General features: G+C 49.6%; 1 protein-coding gene and 1 non-coding gene across 4 annotated transcripts in view; both read right to left on the reverse strand.

Annotated features, from left to right (window-relative positions):
- Positions 1 to 5,898: 5,898 nt before the first annotated feature.
- LOC111757270 (small nucleolar RNA SNORA2/SNORA34 family) lies at positions 5,899 to 6,035 on the reverse strand. The gene has a single exon (XR_002791642.2). It is a non-coding gene; the product is annotated as a small nucleolar RNA SNORA2/SNORA34 family (small nucleolar RNA).
- Positions 6,036 to 21,336: 15,301 nt separating this feature from the next.
- The window catches only part of Runx3 (RUNX family transcription factor 3), a 57,333-nt gene continuing 52,579 nt past the window's right edge, over positions 21,337 to 26,090 (reverse strand). For all 3 annotated transcript variants that reach the window (XM_063235786.1, XM_063235787.1, XM_003471323.4), the window contains one exon: positions 21,337 to 24,060. In XM_063235786.1, the coding sequence (XP_063091856.1) occupies positions 23,528 to 24,060 (533 nt within the window). In that variant the 3' untranslated portion in view covers positions 21,337 to 23,527. The remainder of the gene's footprint in view (positions 24,061 to 26,090) is intronic.

The following is a 26,090-nucleotide window of genomic DNA, read 5'->3' on the forward strand; positions in this document are numbered from 1 at the left end:
TCCTTCCCCCCTCCCTCCTTTTTTCCTTCCTTCCTCCCCCCCCCACTCCCTCCCCTTTTCCCTTCCTCCCTCCCTGCCTTCCTTTCATGTTAGAGCACAAAGCCAAGCCCTTTCCATCTCTCCAGTCCCCGGAGCTCAACCTCGGCAGCACCCCTCCCCAGTGGGACTCTGCACTTCCATGTCAGCACATGTAACTTACCCCATTCACTCCTTTCTACACTACTAGGGCCTGAACCCAGGGCCCCAGCATGCTAGACAAGCACTCTACCAGGCTGGCTTTGGACTTGTGGTGTTCCTGCCTCAGCCTCCTGATTAACTTGGATTACGGGTATGCACCATCATGCCCAACCTTTATTTTTGAAAGCTTTTAGTATTTCAAAAATTTTGATTTTGTTTTTAATTATTTTTTGTCTTTTTTGACACAGGGTTTCACTATGCAGTTCAGGCTGACCTTGAACTCACTTTGTAGCCCAGGCTGGTCTTGAATTTGCGGTGATCGATCTTCCTGCTTCAGCCTTTGAGTGCTGGGATTACAGGCATGCACCACCAGGCCCAAAGGCATTGGGAATTATGGGTTGACTGTTCTGGGGAGCCATAGATAGGTTGTTGGGCTTTACTGGCCGTGTGTGTGTGTGTGTGTGTGTGTGTGTGTGTGTACACGCATGTGTGTGTGTATGTGTATGTGTGTGTGTGTGTGCATGTGTATTCCATTCTGCTCCCTGACCTTCGGATGGACCTGACTTACTGGCCCCTTCTCCTGCACTTCTGGAAGTCACCTTAAGCTACGCCCAGAGTGTCAGGCCAGCATCAGGAAGAACAGGGTCCAAACAGGAAAAAGAAACCCTAGGTCTTCCATACAGGATCAAATGCAGCTACACAGGTTATGGGAGGTCACAGCAGAGAGGGGTCATTGTGGAGATCAGCCACTCTGGGAAACCATCACTCTCCAGGGTAGCAGGACCAGGGGAGCCAGTGGGATTAACAGAGCCCAGGGTTTGGGGTCCTTGGTACCAGCTGGAACTGAGGAGCTGCGCCACTGCTGGGGATCTCCGGAGGCAGGAGGGACAGGAGGATGCTCCAGCTTCTCTCTTCCTGGGTTCCCACCTCCTTCCCCAGCTCCTCACTGTGGCCAAATCTCCTCCAGCCAGCTGTGGAGCAAACCTGGGGTACAGCTTTCAGGTGTTGGGCCCGTGTGGCACAGGGAGGGCTGCATATAGTGAAGAGTGCCAGACTCCACCCTGTGACAATTTCTATTGATGCTTCAGGTACCTAGGAGCTCACTGTATACCTGCAGAGGAAACAGCTACAACCATCTGAGCAGGAGCTTTTAATTCAGCAAACAGAATAGCTACTCCTTTTTTCTGGATTCCTGTTGCATGCAGTATTGTTTTCCATCCTTGGATTTTTAGTCTGTGAATTTCTTTCTGAATTAAGTGTGTTTCTTGTATGCAGCATATTGTTGGATCCTGCTTCTTGATTCATTCTGCCAGTCTATTTCTTTTGACTGATGAATAGAGACCATTTATATTGATGGTTTTAACTGATATGTATTGTGAAAGGGTTTTGGCCCAGACAGGACACTGTAGCCAGGAAAGCCTCAACTGGAACCTTCCCCGCCCCTAGAGATTTACCTGTGACTCTATCTCCCCCCACCCTTAGGAATCTGCCCTTGGCGCCAAACGTGTGCCAATGAAATACCTGTGCATCTCTAATGGCCCTAGGACACTACCCTAAGCTTAGGCTACTTATGTACCCCTCCCCACGTGTCCACCAAATATCGCCGGCTCCCGCAGTGGGGGGGGGGGTTGTTGGTTATCTCTCTCCATGTTCTCAGAAAAAAGGCCTCTTTTGTTTTATACTTCACATCTTTTGGAAATAATCCTATCATATTGATGTATCCTTGTTTTGTTATTTCCTGTTGTTGGTTTCCTTTTTCCCCCTCTGTTTAATTATTTGCCTTGCCAGGTGGATTCATTCTGTTGGGATTCATGGATTTCTAATTCTTGTTATCTCTTTCTAGAATGGCCTTCAGGGGGCTGGGGGTTTAGCTCAGCGGCATAAGCACCTGCCTTGCAAGTAGGCGGTTGTGAGTTTGATCCCTGGTACTGATAACATTACGGAGTTCTAGTTTGGTGATTATGAATTTCTTCAGGTGTTCTTTCTCATGGAAGTATCTTATTTCTTCATCAAGAAAAAATTTTTTTGAGTCAGAGTCTCACTATGTGGTTCAGGCTGGCCTTAAACTCACTATAGTGCACAGGTTGTCTTTAAATTCATGGCAACCCTCCTGTCGCAGCATACTAAGTGCTGGGATTACAGGCATGTGCCACTATGCCAGGCTCCATCAATTCTGAAATACAGTTTTGTGGGGTACATCAATATAGGTGGGAGGGTGTTCTCCTTTAGGGCTGAAAGTACTTCAAACTCTCCTTGGCTTGAGAGTTTGTGTTGAAAATTCTACTGTGATTCTGATGGGCTTTTTTTAAATAAGGGATTTGTCTCTTTTCTCTAACAGCTTTTAATATTCTGTTCTCGTGTTGAATTTCTGGAATCTTGACTGTTATGTGCCTTGGTGTAGATTTTTTGGGATCATGGCTAATTGGAGTCTTATATGCCTTACTTATCTGCAGGTCAAATTCTTTTTCCATGCTTGGGAAGTTTTCTGCCATTACTTCTATGAATGGGTTTTAAGTTGTTTGTGATCTTGTTTTTTCAATTGACTCCAGTCAGTCTTATGGTATTCTTCTTTGTATCATTTAGCTGCTGTTGTATTGATTTTTCATGGTCCCTTGCTCTTCTTAAGAAATCTTTCTTTTCCTCATCACTAACTACAATCCTGTCTAGATCTGATATTCTGTCCTCACCTTGGCTCATCCTGCTGTATATACTTTCAATGGAATTTTTAAATCTTTTTTAAAAATTTGTTATTTTTTAATCTCTTGGATAGCTGTTTGAATCTGTTTTATGGATTCCAATGCTTTTCTATGTTGGGCATTCATGGTTTCTAACCTTTTCTTAAGCTCCTCTATTTTTTTTATCTGTATCTTCTCTACAGTCACTAAACATGTCTTTCACTATGGTTATCGGTTCTGTGGTTATCTGAGAAATTATTTTTGACTTGATTTTTTCCTAAAGCTTCGTGCATTTGTTTTATGACTTCCCTGACACCACTTCAGACCGCCCAGGTGTGTGGCTCTCAAGTCGCTCCAGTTCACTGCCTCCAGGTTTGCCTTTGGTGAGCGAGAAGTCTAGAGTTGCATCTTGCTTAAATGTCTTCTCATTTTCTGTTTTTTTTTTTAGTTCAATTCTTGTGTTGATGCTTGTAAATTGCTTATGGCAAGTAGCTTTATTGCTAGTATTGAGAAACCTTAGGAAGTGACTACTTCTCAGAGATGTCTTCCAGGTGTAGCTGACTTTTGGGTTTTGAGTTTGTTGCAAGATCCGACCTCTTCAATTTATTGGGAACGGAGAAGTTGCTGCCTGCTTGACCCAGCCCCTGGTTCTTTGGCGCTTGTCTGTAGTATTGTTTATGATCCCTAGGCAGTCTCAGTGTTGTCGTAACAGGAAGAACTATTGATTAGAGTAATTTTGTCTCCTTGCCTAAGCAGTACAATCAGCAATAACAATAGCATCAAGCACAGCCTGGAAACTATGGTGATATTCATTTGCCACCTTTAACTGTATGAGCTACATTTGTGGCTATATAGCAAAATCTAAAACAAAAACTATGTACTGTAAATGGGCCCTCAAGATGGTGATTTTACCCTAAGGGGAGAAAATTTAAAATGAGTTAGGGGGAAAAAAGAGAAATAGAAGAGGCAGAGATTAGAAGCAGGCTGGAGCACAGAGGAAGACCATGTGAACCTTGGAAAATTGGTGAAGAAGAGAGGAGGGAAAGAGAGAAGAAATGAAGACAAGAACAGGACAGAACAAGAGCAAAAGACCAGAAACAGTGCTCAAATTAATATAAAAATAGAACAATCAAAAAGAAAACAAAAAGGAAAACAAGAAAGAAACAAAAGAGAGGAAAAAAGAAAAAAACCTCCATTTCAGGGCACGTCTCTGTTGTCACCGGCAGACAAAGTGGGGAGACAGAGCCCAGATCCCTGGCAGTTAACCCAGCAGGCCACGTGTAGATGCACGTACGGGTAGGAGTGGGAAATCCCAGCAAGCCTGACCTTAGTTCCACTGAAGTTCAGGCTGGTTTCTGGCTCTGACGCTGAAACCTGACTTGTTCACCCTGCAGCATCTGTGTGCCTCCTTGACTTCAACCCACCTCACCCTGACACCGCACCGAGATGGAGCCAACCCTCAGCTGCCCTGAGTTCTGAGCTCAGCCGGCCCCTCTCCAGGACGGCTGCTGGCCAGCCACCCTCTCCTAGTTGGCATCTAAACTCAAATAACTCTTACAGTCCAGTGTGTCCACTGCTACGTTTCACTGCTGTGTTTCTCCATGGAGTCCCCAGTAGCCACTGTGCACGTGCAGGCTCTTTTTATTTTATTTTTATTTATTTATTTATTGGAACTCAAAAGTTTATTTAGGTGAGAAAAGCAGTGGGAAGGACTGAAGTCTGGGATTTCTTTTCTGTCCTGAGATAATATATAACTAACTTCCTGGGTGTACATGCACCTCTAAATAATCATTTCATCAAAAGATATGAGTCTACCATTAATAACAACAATGCATTCAATCTTTTTCTGAGCAACTCTATGTATTTGCAGTCACTGTAGTATTAAATTTATTTATAGTCTATTTTCAATGTGGTGATACAGTATTAAGTATGCTTCAGAGAGTACTTCTTCACTGCTAAATTCTTTGTAACTAGTTATTTATTATTTATTTTCAATGTAGTAAAATACAACAGAACAAGACAGAACAAAGCCAATTGAGTAGTGAAATTGGACAGAACTTCACAGCAGGTTACTGGAATAACAGCAATAGGTATCACAGTATATCTTGCTATCATTACAATAGTTGTTCTTTTAATCACGTATAGCAAAATAAAATGAAGTACAGAACATTATAGAACTTATCAAAACAGAATATTGAATACAGCAGTACCATTAATCAGAATAAAGCAAAACAGTAGTAAAAATATTTGTCTTCAAAAAGACAGTAGAAGAAAATCCCCCTTATTTGCTATATTGCATATGGTCAACCTCCCAAGAGATGCTCAGATCTCTGGTTCCCACTTGCTAAAGGGGGGCAGGGGAAGTGGGATGTTTGACTCTCAGCCTGTGCACCGGTAGGCTCACTACCGCTTGGCAGGGAAGCAGGCTAGTTGCTTGATTTCCCAGCATCCTAAGATCCAACATGGTGCGGATCTCAGGAGACGCTGGTAGTTCTCCCCCTGGGGCTGCTGAAGCCTGCAGGCTTTTTAAAAATAATTGTTTAATTTTTATTTTAAAGGGGGTAAAATTAAACACAAAAAAACAGAACAAAATAGGACATAAGAAAGCAATGTAAGAGATACAAATTTCAAAGCTAGACGACCTGAGATCTTCACTATCTATCATATTGTCTCTTGTGTTCTTTCAAATAGTTGTCCATGTCTTCACATACAAAGAATTCATACAAAACAACATAGTATAAAACTGATCTGAACAGAATGAAGAAGGTGTTTTAGGTCTTCAAAACCAGACAATAGGGAAGTCACTGATGGCTGTCGTAGAGTCTTACTGATGGCTGTCGTAGAGTCTTTCGTTCTCTTCAAAGTAGCTGTCCATACTTTCATGTATATTGAAGTTCAACAAAACAAAACAGGTAGGGGGGAGGGGGGAGGGATTGCTTGGTTTCCCGGGCACTCCAGGCCCCAGTAAACGCTGTTGGCTCCCATCCTGGGCCACCACAGCCTGCCACATTCACAGCTGCTCATGGTGGGGGGGGGCGTTGCTTCAAGCTGTTTCTTTCTAATGAATTGACCATTTCACTGCCCAAGTTCTGAAATGGCCAACAGGACATAGAAAGACATCTCTTTAGGCTCCTGCTTGAAACCAACAGTGTCAGGAAGCTGCTGGCCTTGATTCAGGGCCAGGCACCTGCAGGCTTGAGCCCCTCCTCCTCCCATGCAGTGAGAGGGAGAAAGCACCATTTGCCACCTCCTCCTTCTGCATTCATGTCTCTCTCTCCACTCTCGGTGGGCTTCAGACCCCTGCTGCAGCCCTGGGACTCGCTTCCCTCCTCCTTCTCTTCCCCGTGTCGCCATATTCTAGTGTTCAGACACCAAATCTCAAAGAGGCTGTTTCTGTGCTGCTCACCACTCAGCCCAGAAGTGTCCTGAAGCATTTAATTTACAATGAGGAAGAAATACTGATTCCCCTGTTATCCCAACCTAAAGATGAGGGGTTTGCCTTTGGTACAGGAGGCTTTTTGTGTGTGGCTCCACGTCATCATCTTCCAGAAATGTCCACACCTCCACCAGTCAGCTCACCTTTACCCATCAGAGGAGATGTGCACTCCAAGGAAAGGTCTTGCATCCCATGTTGGGTGACAGTGTCCTGTATCCTTTTATCTACCCACTCTCCCTTCTCCACTTAGCATTGATCACTGTATTAAACATGAACTTCCCTGCCTGTCTTACCTGATTGGTTGGGTATGGAACTTGGCAAGCTTGACTTTGCCTCCCTGGTATTAATACCAAGCCACAGAGATGCAGCCTGCTGGGCTGCTAAGTGTTTTGTGTGCATTGTTAGTTAACATCATTCTCTTAACATAATGACCCTTCTCACTTCCTAGCTGCAGAGTGTGAGGGCCAGAGGAGAGAGTCCCAAGGCCACTGGACTAGTGAGGGGCAGTGCTGTGATCTCACACAACCTCTCTGACTGGGAGGCCATGTGGTCTTGCCACAGGGCAGCTGGGCAGTGGCTGATTGCATGAGATGCCTCACGGGAGTGTTTCCAGCTCAGCTGCTGCAGCCTGGTCCCTCAGCTACTGTCCCAGGCCCTGTGTCAGCCCCCTACAGTTGACAAGGTCATTCCCAGGGCCACTTCTCCATTCTGAGGGGCCAGGTTGGGAGACGGGTCTGAGTGCGATGGGCTGATGTTTCCACATGTGGAAGTGGGCTCAGGCTTTGAGCGCCCAGTCATGGTCTGGATGGCCTGACGTGCTGCCTGTGTGTCTGTCTTGCACCACCTGTAGACTGTCCCTAAATCGGCAGAGTGCTTCCCAGTTTCTGAGCATTAGTTCAGTGCGTCATCCCAGTGAGCCTGGGACTTGGGTCCACTGTGCAGAGAGGGACACAGCAAGGCTAGGTAGTGACAATAATGACATTAGCTGTGCAGGTAAAGCACACGATAAATCACTCTGCACATAGAGGCTCACTGAATCTTCACAACGGTCCATAAAACAGATAAGACTATCCCTATTATAAAGCAGGGAAAAGAGACCCAGAGAGGATGATTGCCTTGTTCAGAGGCACACAGCAGTAAAGCAACACAGCCTGTCTCTTGGTCTTGTCTCCTGGCTCAGTTTGCAACCAGTTCTTGAAAACACCCATAACATTTAAAAAAATATATATTATATTCCAACGAATCTATGACATCATTGAACATAGACTCACAGTCCTAAGCACACTGTAGGAAATACAAATTAAGATGCAATACTTTATCACTTAGGTTTTCTTATTTTGTACTTAAAGAATTCCTTTAGATTTACATGCATCATAGATGTGTGCACCTGTATATAATCTCATTCTTGTCGACGCATAAGAGGAAAATTTGTATGAAAATAGGTTTGTGTGAAAGCAAGTTTATGTGAAAATCAATGTCACACTAACCTTCAGAGTCTGCCTCGGTAACCAGACCCTGTGCTTTTTCATAGTATTGCACTCTGTGCCAGCCAAGTGCTGGTGACAAAGCCTCTCTCTCCAAGTATTTTATTGAGGCAGAGCTTACATATAATAAAGCTCTCAAAGCATAGGGCACTTGATACTCTACCCATGTGAACGTGCAGGTCCACAATCCATGGTGGGCTGGAGCCAGCTCACACTCGCTCAACAAAGACTTATTGTTAGATATTCAGGAATTTTGCAAACCCATTTTTAAACCATTGGCTTAAAATCAGCTATCGTGAGAGTATTTACATGGTGGAAATTGGCCAGCACGACACTGGCTTGCCAGCACACGGTTGTGGTGCTCCGACTGGGTCAGGAGAGTGATTTGGGGAACCCCACAAGCTCCTCTGAGCTCCTGGCACCTCTTGATTCAGTGTTTCCTAAAAAGTTCCCCCAGCAAACACAAAGAGCCACTGGCACTGGCTGGGCCATTGTGTGGCAGGGTCTATGAGGACCACTGCTTGACGTGCTGCTTCCAGCCTCCCTGCCTCCTACCCACAACCCCACGCCCACTGGTTTCTATACCTAGAAAGAGCACTGTCCTGTTGTCTCCAGGGGTTCTTCCAAGCCACGGAATCCCCTGCAGACTGGATGTCTAGCATGGGCAGGCAGTAACAGCTCCTCCAGAGAGCCCTGCCAACAATAGCTTCAACGGCTATGGACGACACACCCTAACGCCAGAGACCTCAAAATGTGAAAAATCAGCCCCTGGAATCACCGAAATACGGGGGAGCACCTTTGTGTTATGAGCAGTTCTCCTCAAAGCAGCTGTCTTGATAATTAAGCCTCTTGGAGAAGGTCATCTCATCCCTTCAGGTGTCTGTGCACCTGAGGGCGAGACAAAGTGGGAAACTTCTCTAATGCAGGCTGCCCTTGAGCATAGATACAGAGTGGGCGGCGCCCTCAGGGGCCAATCAAAGGGCAGGACCTTGGACACACCCCCCAATGACTAGAGAGCCGCCTACTCCTGCATGTTCCCTGGGAGCTCCTGCAATTGGGGTTTCATCCCAAACTGTGTTTCCAGAGCTCAGAACACACTGGCACGGAAAGAATGTCCAGGTAATCGTTGACCGAGAAGCTTTGAAAGGCCAGGGGAATCGGAGCCTCGGTTCTGCAGCCTGCCTTTGGGGAAACCACTTTCTGTACAAAGGCCAGCAGCAAATGTGACACCAATGGACAGTGGCTTTGAGTGAGCTTTTCGGGGTTATTTGTGAGCACATCTAAGGAATCTCTTTACAGACCTCAGGACTTAGCCTTCTGTGAACTGGTTCAGGCTGTTCTATCTGGACCCGACCTGCTGGGGCTAAGGCCTGGGACCCAGAGCTGGGCAGGGAGTGGCAGCAGGATCTGGCCAGCTTCAGAGGGAGCAGGGGGCTGCCTTGGGGGGGGGGCAGAAAGAACATCGAGAGGAAAGTGAATCCAGGGCCAGGCTGCGCAGGCCTGGATGCAATATCAGAAGGCGCTGGGAGAGAAGATGTTCCCTGGGAATGCAGTGAGAGGCGGGATTCAGGGGGCAGCGGACTGGGCTAGTCCCATGGAACAGCCTTCAGCCAGTGGCTGCAAGACCTGCGTTCCCAACTCTGCCATGTCCTGACCTTCTCTTGACATTCAGAAGTTACTATTCTATTTTGAACCTCAATTTCCCCACTTGGAAAATAAGATAATGTTCCTAGTTTGGCAGATCATGATGGCAGGTTATGGGAATAATTGAACCGAGCTTGTGTGGTATTCAGCTTTTGCTTGGGGCTATGCATAGAGGAACACCTCACGTGAAATAATTCACAAAGTCTGACCCAAGGACTAGAGCATCACTTGAGAATTTAGAAATGCAAATTCTCAGACTTTACTCAGGAAATCAGAAACTGCGCAGGGTGTGGTGGCTCACACCCATAACTCTCTGCATGCCAGGATGCTAAAGCAGGAGGATCAGGATGTTGAGCCCAGTTTGGAAAATTTAGCAAGACTGTCTCAAAAAAAATTTTGGCTGAAAACTAAAATTTGAGAATGGTGGCACTAGCTCATTGTTCTGCCTATGAGCCAGAAACTCTGCTATCATGCAGAGTAAATGTCTCTGTTAACCCAGCTTGGCTCCGTGTTCTCCAGACTTCAAAATGATTCTTTTTCAAAACAAAATTAACTCCTTTATTGTGTGCAGTTCAATGACTGTCTTGGTTACTTTTCTCTATTGCTAAGACAAAGTATTTGACACCCAAAATGAAGGAAGGAAAGGCTTATTTAGTTTACAGTTTTTGGAGGTTTCAGTCCATATTCAGCTGGCTCCAAAGAAGGGTGACGTGGCTGAGGGGCAACCGTCATGGCGGCCGCAAGCCATAGAATGGAAAGGGCAAAATGGAAGGCATGCCTCCTTCCCTCTCTTATACTGTATGCCAGCTCCCTGCCCCTGGGCAAGTGAGCGCTCACACCACCAATCCCAGCGGTAGACTATGAACCAATCATAAACACTAGATTCAACCACCTCCATGATTGCATGAGGCTTTGGGGAGACATTTAAACACAAACCATAACTGTGATATTCCCTATAGTTACTAAAAGGTCATGTGACCATCACCACTGATTCTAGAATATTCTCATTGCTTCCCCCCAAAAATCCTTTGCAATTTTTAGTAGTCACAGCTTATTCCTTCCCTTTGTAGCAATTGGTAATTTACTTCTGTCTCTAGATTTATCTATTCTGGACACTTTACATCATGGAAGCTCACAACATGTGTAGTTTTTTCTTTCACATAGAATATTTTTAAGGTGTATCCATGTTATTACATGTACCAGTATATATTACATTGATGACACAAGCATACATTGATGTATCACGTTTTATTCCTTTAAAAATTTTTTGGTTTTTTTGGTTGGTACAGGGTCTTGCCATGTAGTTTAGACCAGCTTTGAACTCACTATGTAGCCCAGGCTGGCCTTGAACTCATGGTGCTCTTCCTGCCTCAGCCTCCCAAGTGCTGGTATTATAGGTGTGTGCCACCACATTCAGCATTTATTTATTTAAAACATATATGGGTGTCAGATTTTGTCCAAAGAGTTTTTCTTGGGGCTGGGGATTTAGCTCAGCGGCATAAGCACCTGCCTTGCAAGCAGGTGGTCGTGAGTTTGATTCCTGGTACTGATAAAAAGGAAAAAGACAAAGAAAAAAAAGCTTTTTTCTTCATTTATGTAAACGGTCAAATGATTTTTCTTTTTTTAACATATTGATGTCATGGATTATACTAATTGATTTTCAAATGTTAAATCAATCTTACATACTTGGGATAAATTCTATCTGGTCTATTCAGATAGTCTACTACTTCTTTTATGAATTTAGGCAGATTGCATCTTTGAGAAATTGATCATTTCACATCAGTTTTCACATTTATGGGCATAAAGTTGTTCATAGCATTCTTTTTTACACCTACTGTCAATGAAACCTGCAGTGGCATCTCCTGTCTTTCTGATATTAGTAGCTTATATCCTCTTTTTCTCCCCAAGTCTCTCTAGAAGACTTTCCATAGTATTGATGTTTTCAACAAACCAGTTTTGGTTTATTGATTCTTCTCTAGTGGTTTCCTTTTCCACTTTCACTGATTTTCGGTCTAATGGGTGTACACGGTGCTGTGTGACCGTCACCTCTATTTGTTCTAAAATGCCCAGAGGAGAGCCTGGAGCCATAAGCAGTCACTTTTCTTCTCCCTTCCCACAGCCCCTGGTAACTGCGAACCTACTTTGTACTGCAATGAATTTAACAATTCTGGATAATTTGTATAAATGGAGTCACATAATGAGTGGTCTTTCGTGCCTGGCTCTTTCACTTCCAATGCTTTCAGGGTGCATCTCTGTTGTGACTTCCGTTTTAGTGGCTGAGTAGCATTATTATCACACTGTGCTCCTTAACCCACTGGGTGGACATTTGGGTTCTTCTCTCTTTTAGCTAGTGTTAACAGTGCTGCTGTAAATGATTGTGTACCAACGCTTGGGGGTTACATGTTTTCAGTCACTTGGGGCGTATACCTAGAAAAGAGAATTGCTGGATTTTATGGTAACATTTTGAGGACCTGCTAAAACCAAACAAAATACAACAAAATAGAACCAACCAAAATAAAGCAATGAAAGTGATACAGGATTTCAAAACAAGATAATAGGAAATTAACAATGCCTCTTGTTATCTTCTAAATAGTTGCATAGACTACTGGTTGAGGCCTGCAAAATCAAGCAAACAATGCAAGTGACAAATTGTTTTACTTCAGTTGCTATCATCTCAGCCTGTGTTCCTCTGAATCAGCTGGTTGCTTATGGGGGTGAGGGGCGCTCTTCTTTCCTGCTCCCTGGTGCACTGGCTGGCTCCCGGGTGGTGGTGATGGTGGTGATGTGTGATTTCTTGGTTCTCCTCTGGCCAGTGTGACTTCTGCTGGCTCATGGCAGGCTTGGGTTCCTGGACCTCCCACAGCTGGCATGAGTGCCTGCTGCTGACTCACAGGGCAGGATGTGGCTTCCTGGTTCTCCCCTGACTTCTGTTGGCTCACAGGGGGCTTTATTTAAAATTTTTAGCCTCTTTTTTTGAAAAATTTTTTCAGTACTATAGACTGAGTGCAGGATATTCACACTGAGCTACATTCCCAGTCCTTTTCATTTCTTATTTTGAGATGAGATTTTACTAAATTGTTAAGTTGTGCAGGATTTTCTTCAACCTCCCAGAGTGTTGTCTCAAAATAAAAGTAATTAGGAATGGGGACATCTGGAAATAATTTTTTTAAAAAGGCCAGTGGATGCAGCATACTGGTAAAGCACTTTATTAGTACATAGGAGGCCCTTGGTGAGAGAGAGACAGACAGACAGACAAACAGAGACAGACAGAGAGACAAAGAGAGATAAAACAGTGCTTTTTTCCTCAAATGTTTTCTTTTCTTTTTTTGTCTTTTTCCTTTTTATTGGTACTGGGGATCGAACTCACGACTGCCTGCTTGCAAGGCAGGTGCTTATGCCGCTGAGCTAAATCCCCAGCCCCCAAGTGTTTTATTTGATCTGGGGAACTACTCTATTCAGCCCAAGATGCCAGTGCTGATGAGGAAGAACCACTGGATGCCGATCCAGGGGTCCAACGAGGCAGGACCCCCCCAGGCTCCCCTCTGCCCCTCCCACATGCATTCATGGCCAAGGGGTCTCTGGAACCAAGGAGAGGGACTCGCCCCTGTACCCCTTCATCCCACCACCTCTTCTCTGGTACCAGCTGCTCTCCTCTCTTCCTCTAACTGGGTTCAGTCCAGCTGCTGGGCTCCTCGATGCTCCCCTTCAGCCAGATGCAATTCCAAAAACAACCTCCGGAGCACCTGGGTGTGTTTTCTAGCCTAGACTAATGGCGCTGCTGCCCACACCTGGACCTGGTCCTTTCCTCGGTGGGATCACAGCTTCTCACCACAAGGAACGCTGTGGAAGTGTGGTTTTCTTTCTCTCATTTTGCATTTGGAGCATAAATGTCCTTCTGCATCTTTCTGGCCAAATGTCCATGGTGCCAGCTTGTCGGCCCACTGTCCCAACACCCTGCCTCTTCTCCCTCACCCAGATGCCCCCGGGTCTATTTGCTTCCTAGGGCTGCCATAACAAAGTGCCACAGCTGGAAGCCCAGAACAATACAAATGTGTTATCCCACAATTCTGGAGGCCAAAAGTCCAAAGTCAAGATGTTGGCAGTTAAAAACTGGGCATGATGGCGCATGCCTATATTCCCAGTACTCCAGGGGGGCTGAGACAGGAGGATCATTGTGAGTTCGAGACCACCCTGGGCTACAAAGTGGGCTCAAAACTATCTGAACTGCATAGTGAGACCCTGCTTCAAAAGACAAAAAAAAAAAAAATTGGCAGCACTGAACCCCAATGGCGTGATCCCCAACATCACAAAGTAGGCAAGCTCAGCTTAACTAATCACACCCACACTGACCTTTCCCTAAGTAAATTCACATTCTGAGGTTCCCAGTAGGATGTGAATTTGGAGGGGACATTCTCCAATTCAGCCTACGAGGCAATGCTAAAGATACTGCTTCTCTGTGAGTCCTACTTTGGGTCGTCTGTGACCTTGCATCTGAGGTCCCTTGAAGGATCTGCTCTGTTCCCCCCACACATACTGCTCTGTCATTTGTGTCCCCTTGGGGCTCCCTTAGCACGGTGGTGACCAATGGGTTCACATGAGCTCAGTGCCTGTCCACAGGGAAGATGAGAGCTTTAAGAGCCTCATTTCCCTCGGGAAGCACCCCTACCACTTCGGGCCAGGCTGGGCCATGTCTGCATTGAAGACAAAGCCCCTATCTCAGTGCCCTCAGCTTCTCCAGGTGACTGTCTTTTTTTTTGTTTTTGTTTTTGTTTTTTTCCTTTTTATCGGTACCAGGGATTGAACTCACGACTGCCTGCTTGTAAGGCAGGCGCTTATGCCGCTGAGCTAAATCCCCAGCCCCCTCCAGGTGACTTTCTGACATGCATCTGAATATCATGGGCCACGCTGTGTGAACCACGTGCACTGCAGGCCAGCAGCTCTGAACAGGAAGGCTCAATTCAGGCATAAAATGCCATTTTGGGGGCCAATGTGTGGTCCCAGCCATTTCCCAAAGGACCTTGCAGGGAAGAGATGTTTGAGTCATTGTCAAGGTGTCCACTAGTTTCGGTGTATTGACCAAAGTCAACTTAGTGCAGAAGAAGGAAGGGAGGGAGGACAGGAGAGAGGACTAAAGGAAGGAGGGGAGGAAGGAAGGGAGGAGGGGAGGGATGCAGGAGGGCAAGGAGGGCTCCCACTCCCAGGAATCCTTTCCTCCCAGCCTGAGCTGGGTGCCCCCGCATGCAGCCCACTGCAACCAGGACAGACGCAGGGACTCAGGACTCAGCCCCAGGGTCTCTGGGAGGACTCACCTGATGGGAGTGTGAGGGTGGGTGTCCTCGGATGGAGAGTCCTCTGGAGCCCTGGACAGAACTGTCCCTTCTTGGCCAGCTTGGCCCATGTGCTGTCTCAGACCCTGTTCCCAGACCACCCACTTCCCCGCTCACGAGTTACTGCGGACACCAGTGAGGCCCCGTCCTCCTCACAATCAGAGATGACTACTCCGCTGATGTCACACCACACGCTACCTCAGGAGCTGGCCCTGAGTCCTTATCCCTCTGCTGACTCTGTTAGGGGTCTGAGCTGTGTGTTATGGATTCAGAGCTGTAATCCTGAAAAAGACAATCCTGAGCACCATAATGCTTAATGTTCAAATCTCAAGGCTCAGCCAGGCACAGTGGTGTACTCCTGTAATTGTAGCACTCGGGAGGCTGAGGCAGGAGGATTATGTGAGTTCGAGGCCAGCCTGGGCTACATAAGCAAATTCAAGGCCAGCTTGCACTACACAGCGAGACCTTGTTTCAAAAACAAACAATAAAAACAGAATAAAATCCAACATTTTCTCCTAAAACAGCCTTAACCAAAAATATGACATTTAGCAAAATATGTCAGTGGTATAGACACGGAGAGTGGTGCAGAGGTGTCCACAAGAGCCCAGGTCATTAAGCATATGCACAGCTAGTTTCCCTTGGAAACGTGTCAGGTACATCCAGAGTTAGGCTTTCCCTGGTTCCTGGGCGTTTGATTCTCCTTGCGTGATGCCCTGTCCTGTGCGCTGCCGAACACACTCATCTTTTTGCTCAGAATTCGATTTTCTATAGGAATTGTGGTTTTGAGATTTTGTGGGATTTTGAGGTTTTGAGGTTTTGAGATTTTGGCTTTTAGGAAGTATCATCTGACATCACCATCTGCTGATTCGGGGATTTTGGACTAGGGATCTCAGCATCCGGGATTGCAGTGTTCAGGAGTGTATCTTTCTGGATGGGGGCTCACAGTGCTGAGAGACAGGTACAGATTCCACAGAAGTAGGTGCCACGTGGCTCTGGTGCCTTTGTGTCACCTTCTGCACCCTCTGCACCTGCGTAGTCCTGATTCCAAAGGCCCTTGTGCCACTTTCACAGCTCAGACATCCCAGCTCACGATGGGAAGCCCAGCCAGCGGAGAGTCTCGGGGTGGGGGTGCAGCAGCCGTGAGAAACGGCTTTCCTGAAGACAAGCTCTCGCTGTGGAAGACCCTGGGGACCCTCCTCCTGGGGTTTGTCAAGCTTCACTATGCAGCACTGTGGAACCTTCTGGGCATGGGCTGAGCAGCAGGATGCCTTGCAGAGAGGGAATTAGTGGCTTGCAGCAGCATCTGTGGCAGTGTCCTTGATCACCTTGACATCCCACAGACCAACTTGGGTCACCTTAGAAGAGGTTGCCTAGCAACCCTGGTTTTCCTTCATCACTTCGCCCTGTTTAATTTTTTATACAATGGGAACCCTACCTGTGATATATTCGTTTGCTTCTGGCCTTTCTCCCCAACCACAGGGAAGGCTCTATGGGGCTAAGGATGTTGTCTGACTTCACCCAGCTCCATCCTAAGCACGGAGCAATGAAGTAAGCAGATGCTTAGTTAAACACTCTGACGAGTGACTGAAAAGCAGATTAATGTTCTTCCACTTGGAGCAGACAGAGGAGGGAAGAAATGAGATTTGCCTTGGAGAATCCAGACAATAGGCCATTCCTGGGCGTCACTGGGCTGGGAGAAGGCAGGTCAAGGGGTCTGTCCTCTGGGTAGGGAAGGTCCTCCAGGCCCCTCACTAGCTGGCCTTCTTGTTGGGTCTGACTCAGATCTCAGGGAAACAGCATTTTTAATAAAAGCCCCAGCATCAATAAAGGGGAATGGTCTTGGTGGCCTCTCCTGCCGGGCCCAGCTGTTGACTTTAGAAATCAGGAGGTTGGGGTGTTACCCAGTTCCCCTGTAGTCCAGGGAGATATAAGCTGGAAGGGCCTGGCCCATTTTACATGAAAAAAACAAAACAAAACAAAACTCACCGGGCCCTGGAAAGAGGCCACCGCCAGCCAGAATCAAAGGTCCATTCAGAGCCACAGAACTCCTCACATTTGCCGTTAATGAAAACCAAATTTCTTGTCCCTCTGAGCATTTCCAGGGGCCGTGACTGGGAGGGGTGGCTGCAGAGCCACCCAGAGGGCCCCGCTGTGTTAAACTCATTTTATGATAATACAGCCCTCGTATTTTTCTAATTTCAGGCGTCAGTGATGTAGGACTGAGTTATTTTCATGGGAAAGAAAATAGAACCAGTTTGAGGTTGGAAAGGCTGGGCCTCAGCAGATATTCCCAGGAGTGCTGGGAAGCACCCAGGACTCTCAGGGAGGTCTCTTCTCCATGCACCCCTGGGGTGGGACAGGCCCAGGGGGTCACTCAGGGATACACAGATAGTGACCCGTTTCCTGCTGTGTGAAATCCTAGAATCAAGACTCAGAAAGGTAGGCAGATGCCTCTCAGCACCAGAAGGACCATAAATGGGTGTTTTTGCTTCAAAAAAATGTTTTTGTTTGCAAAGCTGGAGGTGAAGTCCAGGCCTCCTGCCCCACCACTGGGCCACGCCCCCATTTCTGTCTTTTGCTTCTGGTTTTGAGCAAAGATATTCTGGGCTGGGACTGTAGCTCGGTAGCACAGGGCCTGCCTGGCAAGCGTGAGGTCATGAGTTTGATACCTGCTTTAAATAAAAAGAAAAGAAAAGACATTTCCTCATTTCTTTCTTTTTCTCCCTTGATGTCATGAGTCACAAACACAGGAATGTGAGAAATGTCACCGTTCCCTCTAAAGCCAAATTTAGTCTCACTTTGAGCTTCCAATATCTTTATTTACTTACTTATTTTGGGGGGCTGTGGATGGAAGCCATTGTCCCCCATCTGCCTAGCACGTGCTCTACTACTGAGCTTCACTCCAACCTGCTTCCAGTTCCTGCGGCTGGTGGGAAATTAATTAATTTTGAGACACGGCCTTGCTGTGTGGCCAGGCTGGCCTCAGACACACAGTGATCTCCTGCCTCAGCCTCCCACCCGAGCACTGCTGGTATTACTGGTGTGCACCACCACACCTGCTAGTGGGTAGGAAATTGAAACTCAACCTTTCTGGCTATTGCTCTGCCTTTATTGGGATGAGGGTGCAGTTCTGTCCTGGCTCCTCAGTTTCCTCATTTGTGAAATGGAGATCATGGGCTGATCATGGCTGAGCAATGCAGGGTGAGATAAAACAGTTCCTGGCATCCTAAGCCTTAGCTGCTATCATTACAAAGAGAAAGGTAAAGCAGGGGCTGGGGATTTAGCTCAGCGGCATAAGCACCTGCCTTGCAAGTAGGCGGTCGTGAGTTCAATCCCTGGTACCGGTAAAAATGAAAAAGACAAAAAAAAAAAAAGAAAGGGCCCAGCATGTGGGTGAGTACCACACAGGCCACCTGGAGGAGGCGACACTTCCGTGAATGACAGATGTATTGGTGCCAGCATGATCTTGAACTCTGCTGCCTGTTTTTGTTTTTGAGAAGGGGTCTGGCCGCTCTGCTAAGTCTGGTCTCAGACTCTGAGGCTCAAGTGAACCTCCTGCCTCAGCCTCCCAAGTGCTAGGACTACAGGTATACACCATCAAAATCTGCTAGGATATTTATCAGCCTAGGAATTGCCGGGCACTGCGGCACACCGTTGTGATCCCAGGTCCTTGGGAAGGTGAGGCAGGAGGTCAAGTGTTTGAGGTTGGCCTCTTTTACACGTAGTGAGACCATGTCTCAATGAATGAATAAACAGATAAGAAAAAATGTCTAGAAGCTAAGTTTGTTGTACTCCTGACAGATGTGTTTGGTTAGAAAACTTGGAAATTACAGAAAGACAGAAGAAAAGCAAATAGAAAACAGCTACAATGCCATTTTTCCAGTGGTTTCATTCTAGGCTTTAAAGTCTTTAAATTATGTTAATTAATAAACTAAATACAATATGAATCTGGCTAGAAAAATGTTTATTCCTAAAAAGTGTTTATAGATTTATAAAAAGGAAAGTTTTGAATATAGGGGAAAACCCAAACTATTGACAGTGATTGGTTGTCTTTGGTGGGCTAGGATTATCAGTAATTGTGTATTCTTCTGGAGATTTTGTATCATCTATTATTTCTTTTATGACTATGCCTTATCTAGTGTTAAAATGTTATTAAAATGTAATATATCTGGTCATGGTGGCGCACGCCTGTAATCCTAGCACTCGGGAGGCTGAGGCAGGAGGATTGCTGAGAGTTTGAGGCCTGCCTGGGCTACAGAGAGGATTTTAAGGCCAGCCTGAACTGCTTAATGAAATCCTGTCTCACAAAGACAAAAATAGATAAATAAAAATAAAGAAATAAAATGCAATACATAGAACACAGAACGCTTAGACTCACAACCTCTACAGCTTTAGACCCCAGGGGACAGTGTGCAGCTGGCCCAGTTGTAAGCCTTGGGCTTCTCTAGGGTGCTTGTGACCACCTATGTGGTCAGAGTGCTATCATGGGGAAACTGAGGCACGGCATACGGTTTTGCTAAAGACTTGTGGAGTGGGGGTCAGGCTTGGACTAACTTCATAACAACAAAGGCTGTGACTAAGACCCTGTCCCCAGCGACTCTGTGAAATGCTACTAGCTCTGTGCAGGTGAGAAATGCTGAACCTCAGTGTTGCAGCACCAGTGGTGTCCTTGCTGTGACTTTGGTGCTGAGCTGTCTGTCAGACTGTCAGCTCCTCCTCCCATGGCTTGAGAACACCCCTGCAGCGCACGCCTCACTCACTGGGCCCTTGTTCTCTCCATCCCCACCGTGCTCTGCAGCCTCTGCGCACTGACCCTCTCTGCTTTGAAGGCCCAGTGGGTTTCTGCTTCCCTCCCCACCTGCTAAGGGGAGGGCGCTCCGCTAGGGTCTCCTAGGCTGGCCTCACCCCACCCCACTCCTAACTGGCCTTCACGCCTGCCTGCGAGCCCTGGGTGCCTGGGGGGGCGGCTGAGACTTTCATCCTGCCCTTCCTGGTGTCAGCACCTGGGGTTGTGGCTGGTGAGGGACTGAATGAGGTCTGGCTGCCGTCTGGAAGACACTGGCCCAGCGCCCCAGCATCCTTAGGATACAGAAGAGTCTGCTGCGAGCTTCCAAGCATTTAGGGTGCCATCAGGGAGGTGGCCGCACAAAGCAGCTGGTACCTGCCCACCGTTTACTTACAGGGTTCCTCTAGCCTGGGTACAGACAGGCTCCCCATGATGGATATAAATACATAAATTGTGTGCACTTAGCTGCCAAACTCAAAATAGGAAACATGGAATCTGGGTCTCCTGGCTTTCCCAGCTTGGAGCACGGGTGCAGCTGGGGAAGGGGGATGCGGCCCTCATCTGGCTCTCCAAGGCCTCAGAGCTTCCCCAGGGCCACCTACCCCATTTAATGGCTCATTCCAGGTAGGGCTCCAAAGTGGATGACCCCTGAAGTGTGTTCCTCATTCCAGGCGTGGCCTAGTGGGATGTTTGGTGCAGTTGAGAGTTGAACCCAGGGCCAAACTGGGGGCTCCAGGGGGCTGTTTATGGAGATGCAGTCAGGGACAAGGCAGGGGTCCAGATCGAGAGGAGGCCCCTCCCTCCACCTGCCGCTGGCTGAAGCCTGCCCCTGCTGCCATCTGCAGGCCACTTCCTCTCAGTGCAACATCTCTGCCAAGCCTGGAACTTAGGGAGTCCAAGTTTCTCCTTGTCCAGTGGGGTACAGGTGATGCAGGCTTAAGTCAGAGGCTGTGGAGGCCACAGCTCTCGCCCACCAGCCGTGGGAGGGACCATCATTCCCTACAAAGTGACCCAAAGTAAACAGGAACAGAAGCAGAGTGATCAGCTCTGCTCACTCAGCGGAGGACACGCCTGTGGGGGAGATGCGGTGTGTGTGGGGGGCTCTGGAGGACCCCACTCCTCAGGAACTTGCCACCCTGGGGGCCGAGTCCAGGAGTCCAGGCTGGGTGGGGATGGTCAGGGTGTTGGCTGGGAACTTCCTGCTAGGATCTGGGTTAGGCTGAACAGGGCTGAGCCTGGGACTAGGTTCTCAGTACATGTCACTCAAACACAGTCTACGTTACAAAAATTCCCCTTACACATCCCGATGCCCAGGCCCAGGTCCACACGTGGGTGTGGGTGTGTGTGTGGGGTTCCCTGCTGGGGTGAGAAGGGGTTTATCAGGCCAGGTCCCCACACTATCACCCTGCTGTGGTCCCATCTGTCACAGTACTCCAAGGAAATGTGGAGCCCAGGCCCCCAGTGCTGTGCCTGTCCCCTCACCTGTAAAGCAGGGGTGCCTAGTGGCTGCCTGCTCTGGGGCTCTCACGGTTGCCAGCTCGTTCCAGTGTTCATGCACACCAACCCTGGCGGGGCCCTCCCCAGGCCTGGGAGCAAGCTGGGTATAATGCTCTTCCCTGGGCCTGGGTGAGCCAGGACTTGTCTGCTGTCTTTGGGCCGGGAGGTGACAGGGGCATTCCTGACAGCTGGATGAAAGCAGGCCAAGTGGGGTCTCCCCAGCTGCAGCTCGGCCCTGCCCCCTTTTCTTGCCTGCACAAGGGCAGGAGGGCTCCCACCCACTGGCCCCACGCACAGCCCGAGTCTGGGAGATCATTCAACACATCTGTTATATTACTCACAAACCAGTCAAAATTCCATTTTACAGTTAAATAGTACAGAAGACAGACAGTTTACTGTACAAGCAGATTGTGCACGAGACACAAACACACCAAGCAAATGATAGTGCAAAGCGGCTCCACCCCCCACCCCCCGGCTTGGGACGCTTTTCTGGAAGATGTGAGCACAGCAGATTTGGGTACCTCAGCATGACAATATGTCACAAAGGGTCTGCACCCACCACAAACAGGCTTACACAGACATCAAAATCCTGTTCTTTTCTTGTGCTTTCTACCTCAGTGTGTGTGTGTGTGTGTGTGTACCTTGCAAATCAGGACCCATTCTCACCAGCCTGGAAGTCCGTGCCCCCTCACCCAGCCGCCATCACTGCTCACCAAGGGGATGAGAGAGGGCAGAGATCCATTTATGTCCTGTCCTGCCCTGCTCAGGGCTTGGGCATCAGGAAGGGCTACAAAGTACTGGGCACACCAGGGTGTATCCCTCGCTAGCCGTGGGAGGGAGTGAAGCAGGTGGGAGGGATGTGGATTCTGTGGCTACTTCCTGAGAAGGGGCAGAGGCCCCCAGGGGCAGGGAGTTGGCAGGAGCCCCGCCACCGCTCTTTTGGGAAGGTGGCACATTTTGTTTTCCAGTGAGGACAAGAGAAGCTGCAACAGGAGAGGTCTGAGCAGGATCCCTGGAACTTCCTGGCCCGCAGGGGAATGCATCTAGCTGTTCCACAGCTGGGGTAGGCTGGTGAGACATTGGCTATGACACAGACCACCACGATGGAGCACTAGTGGGGGCATTTCCACATCCACAGAGGATGTGGATGAAAGCTATGAAATCACATGGTGTCCAACCTTTTCCACTCAAGAGCTCAGCTCAAAGACCCTTGCGTTCCCATCTGCAAGGTGCAGGGGAAACATCTGGCCTCTGAACCGGGGTCCTGAGCCAAGGCTGGGGCCATGACACAGCCTGCACCCTCCTCCCACATCCCACCCAGCCCAGCAGTGCCCACTCGGTCTCTGGGACAAATGTCTCAGAGCACAGACATGGGGTTCCATATCTGTTCCCCCCTCTCCCGGAGGAGGTGGTTTCCTGACAACTGCACATTGGCAGGAGTGTGTGTGTGTGTGTGTGTGTGTGTGTGTGTGTGTGTGTGTGTGTGTGAGATCTGTGTGTTCACAAGCCCAGAGCACTACCTGCTGGAGGCCTCAGGTTCAAAAATGTGTAACTGAAACTGATTTCTCTAAAATCACTTTTAAAAACTGGTTTTGGTTCAATACTGTTTGGTTTAGGAGAGCAGACAGGCTAGAGTTATGCGGTAGGGACTGGAAGAGTTGGCTGGGTAATGCCAGCAGGTGGGACAGAGCCCCACTGGACCTAAGTGACAGGGCACAGACCTGACTCATCAGGCCACACCTCAGTGCTTTCTGCTGGGACCCGAGGGATTTCCAGGTTCTCTCAGCAAATGGGAACAATGAGACTCCTCCCTGAGAGCAGAGGGGTCACCACGAGCTGGACACGTGTGTGGAAGGTGGTCTGAAAGGCCCTTTCCTGTGCCAGGGCACTGCCACCACAGCCAGCTGGCTCTGGGGCCTGGTGCCCCAGGCAGTTGAGATGGGTCAGGGGCTTCTGAGCCACTAGCAAGGGTGGGGAGCAGAGCTGGGGGCCTGCTCAGGTGCATGCTCAGGCCCCGGCCAGCGGTGTGCTGCCCCATCTCTCAGTGAGGGGACCCCTCTCAAGGGGTGCTTTCAGATCTGACTCAATGGGTACAAAGCAGACTGAGCTGCCCACAGGGCAGGGCAGCTGAGGAAGGTGTGGTCTGGGGACCTCTTCCTTGGGGCTGGGGCTGACCCCCAGGGTGAGACCCCTTCTTGGGATGAAGATGACCCTGGGTCTAGCTGGAGACAGGAAGGTGGTTCAGGGGAGGTGACAGGAGTTTCCCATGGGAGTGTGGGATGAGATGACCAGCATACGGGCTGGGAACAGGGTCCCCATCTGTACAAAGATGTGGCTGGATGGGTCCTCTCTGAGCCACTGCAGTTCTGGGGCTCCGGGGGCCCTGGCTGCACGGGAGCAGAAGTCCCACTGCTGCCTGGAGCCTTGCAGTGGGCCAGTCCTTGTGGGAGCACTGAGTTGCCTCCTCGGGGCGTCAACCAGCCTCAGGTGGGCAAGCGGGGTCAGTAGGGCCGCCACACGGCCTCGTCCACGCGGCCCGGGGTGCCCAAGGCTGTGGGTGAGTTGCTGTGACTGCCGTCAGCCTCCACGCCGTCACCCTGGCCCAGACTGGGGTTCATGAGGTTGCCGGTGGCCACGGGGACGGTGCTGCTGGGGCAGGAGGTCAGCATGCGGGTGGGTGAGCGCTCACCACCGCCACTGCCCCCGCCGGCCACCATGGAGAACTGGTAGGAGCCCGAGGAGGCGCCGTAGTAGAGGTGGTAGGGCGCTGGGTTGGCCTGGAAGGGCCCGTTCTGGCTCTGCGTGGCCCCGGGGTAGGGCGGCGGGAGGTAGGTGTGGTGGAAGCGGCTGGTGGCCGGCATGCCTGTCACGCTGAGGCTGCCGATGCTGGTGCCCGAGGGCGTGGCGCTGTAGGGGAAGGCAGCCGACATGGCGCCCGGGTAATGCATCCTGGGGTCAGGGAAGCGGCTCTCCGTGAGCGTGAAGGAACGGTCAAACTGGCGGGGATCGGAGAAGGGGTTCAGGTCCGAGGTGCCTGCGGGACAGCAAGGAGGAGGGTCAGTTGTAGCAGCAGATGACCCCAGGGCCAGAAGCGTGACCCTGGGGTTCTGTCTCACACCCCGACCATGACACTGGAGCTTCCTGGTGCCCTGCTCTTCGGGCCCTGATGCCAAGACACCCAGTACAGCCCCACTCAGCAAGCAGGTTCCTGGGAGACCACACCCTGATGGAGACCCCTCCTCTGCGGGAGCACGGGGTCAGCAGAGCCTAGGCTGAGGATAGGGTTACTAAGAGAAGACCAGGACGGTGCAAAGGTGGCAGTAGCCCTGTGGGCCTGGGGGCTGGACTCTACCTCTGCAGATCAGGAAACTGAGGCAGAGAGAGGCTGATTCTCCTGATACTGCACAGAAAGGACCGGAACTCATCATGAGGTCTTTCTACTCTTCTGGGTTTCGTGTGTGCCATGGCCACGCCTCTCCTGCCCAGCTACAGCTACAGCTCAGGTAGAATCCTGGCTGGCACTTGATGTAGGTGCTAGGGCCACATCACCTGCCTGTCTCCCTTGATCCCGACCTATGTCACTGCGGCTGTCCTGCAGGCTGCAGTCAGCTGGCCCTGCACTAAGCAGAGTCTACCCTCACCCACCCCAGCAGCAGCATGAAAGACCAGCCGAGGTATTGGGGGTCCCAGAGTGCCCAGCCAGGGCTTCTCCAGGAGTCTGGTTCCTTGGTGGGTTCCAAGACCTAGGTGCTCCAGCCTCTACCATCAATTTCTGTAATCACAGTCCCCCAAATCTTGCCATTTAAATGGACTTTGGGACTGAATTTAACTCTTTTAGATTAGAAGATGGGAACATGGAGACCCAGAGAGAGTGAGGCGAGAAGGGCCACATGGCACAAACCCCCAGGGTTCTGGTCCTGAGCCCCAGCATATATTCAGTAGCTGTATAACTACGTGGTCTCTGGAGCTGGGCAGCTATCCTGGTTTTGACACTTACTATGGATGCCATGTGTCCCTAGACAGGTCACTCAAGCGCTCTGTGCGTCAGTCTTGTAGGACTGTAGCAGTCTGTAAGGACTGAGTTGACTGACACACTTGAAGAGCTCAGCAGGGAGTTGGCACAGGGTAGGCTCTCAAGGCTTTGCCTGTTGCTATAGCTGTGATGCTTTCTGCTCTGGGTCCCCAGGATGGGTCCACTTGGGACCTAGAGAGGCAAGGCCCTTACTCTGGGCCTCCCTTGGACTTTGGCCAGGTAGATGAGGGCTCAGGAGGAGACTGGCCCAACCCCCCTGTCTCGGCCACCAAAGAAGAGGGGCTTGGAAAAGTCCCAGGAGAGCAAGCTCTGCCCTGGCCATGCAGGGTTGGAGCCACCTACGTCTGGGGGATGGAGGCCTGGGTCTCTTGATCCTCCTCTTTCCCAGAGGTGGAGGTGACCCCAGGTGAGCTGTGTTACTTCCCAGAGCTCTGGGCCTGATGGGTAAGCTGGAGCCTGCTCCTTGGCAGGGCGCTGGCCTGGGGGACCACAGGTGTGCTGCTAGCTACGTGGGGAGAGAGTGCCCTCTAGCACCCTCCCTAGGAGGTCCCAGCTGCTCCACCAGCCTTGGAGCTGCATGGCAGGGCACCCACACCCAAGGACACAGGGTAGCGGGTACCTGAGCCAGGCAAGGAGGAGGCAGAGGCTGAATGCTGGGCAGAGCGCAGGCAGCGCTGTCACCTGCCAGGAACCTAAGCAGGGAGTGGGAGGGACAGTGGGGCTGTGCCCTGGGAACAGGAGGCCCTGGGCCTAGTGTGTGGCCAGCTGTCAGAGATGCCTGGCCCTGCCTTGTCCCCTCCTGGGCTCTCCCTCAGGCCCCCAGTAGCTTCCTCAAGGCCCCCCACACCTCACCCCAGGAAACCTGAGCTGGCCGGGCCCCTGCCCAGCAGCCAATCCCAACAGTGGAAGGAAATGTTTATTTTCTTCTCCAAATTGCCCAGCAGCTGCTGTGGTGGCTGAATGGGCCCTTTGAGCAGTGAGAAGCCCCCATTGTGGGCGACTGCAGCCAGGGGCTGTAGCCTGGGATATAC

This window comes from Cavia porcellus, unplaced genomic scaffold (assembly GCF_034190915.1).
Source record: "Cavia porcellus strain 051 isolate PalLab524CR breed Dunkin Hartley unplaced genomic scaffold, mCavPor4.1 scaffold_25, whole genome shotgun sequence".
In the NCBI taxonomy this organism is placed as follows: Eukaryota; Metazoa; Chordata; class Mammalia; order Rodentia; family Caviidae; genus Cavia; species Cavia porcellus.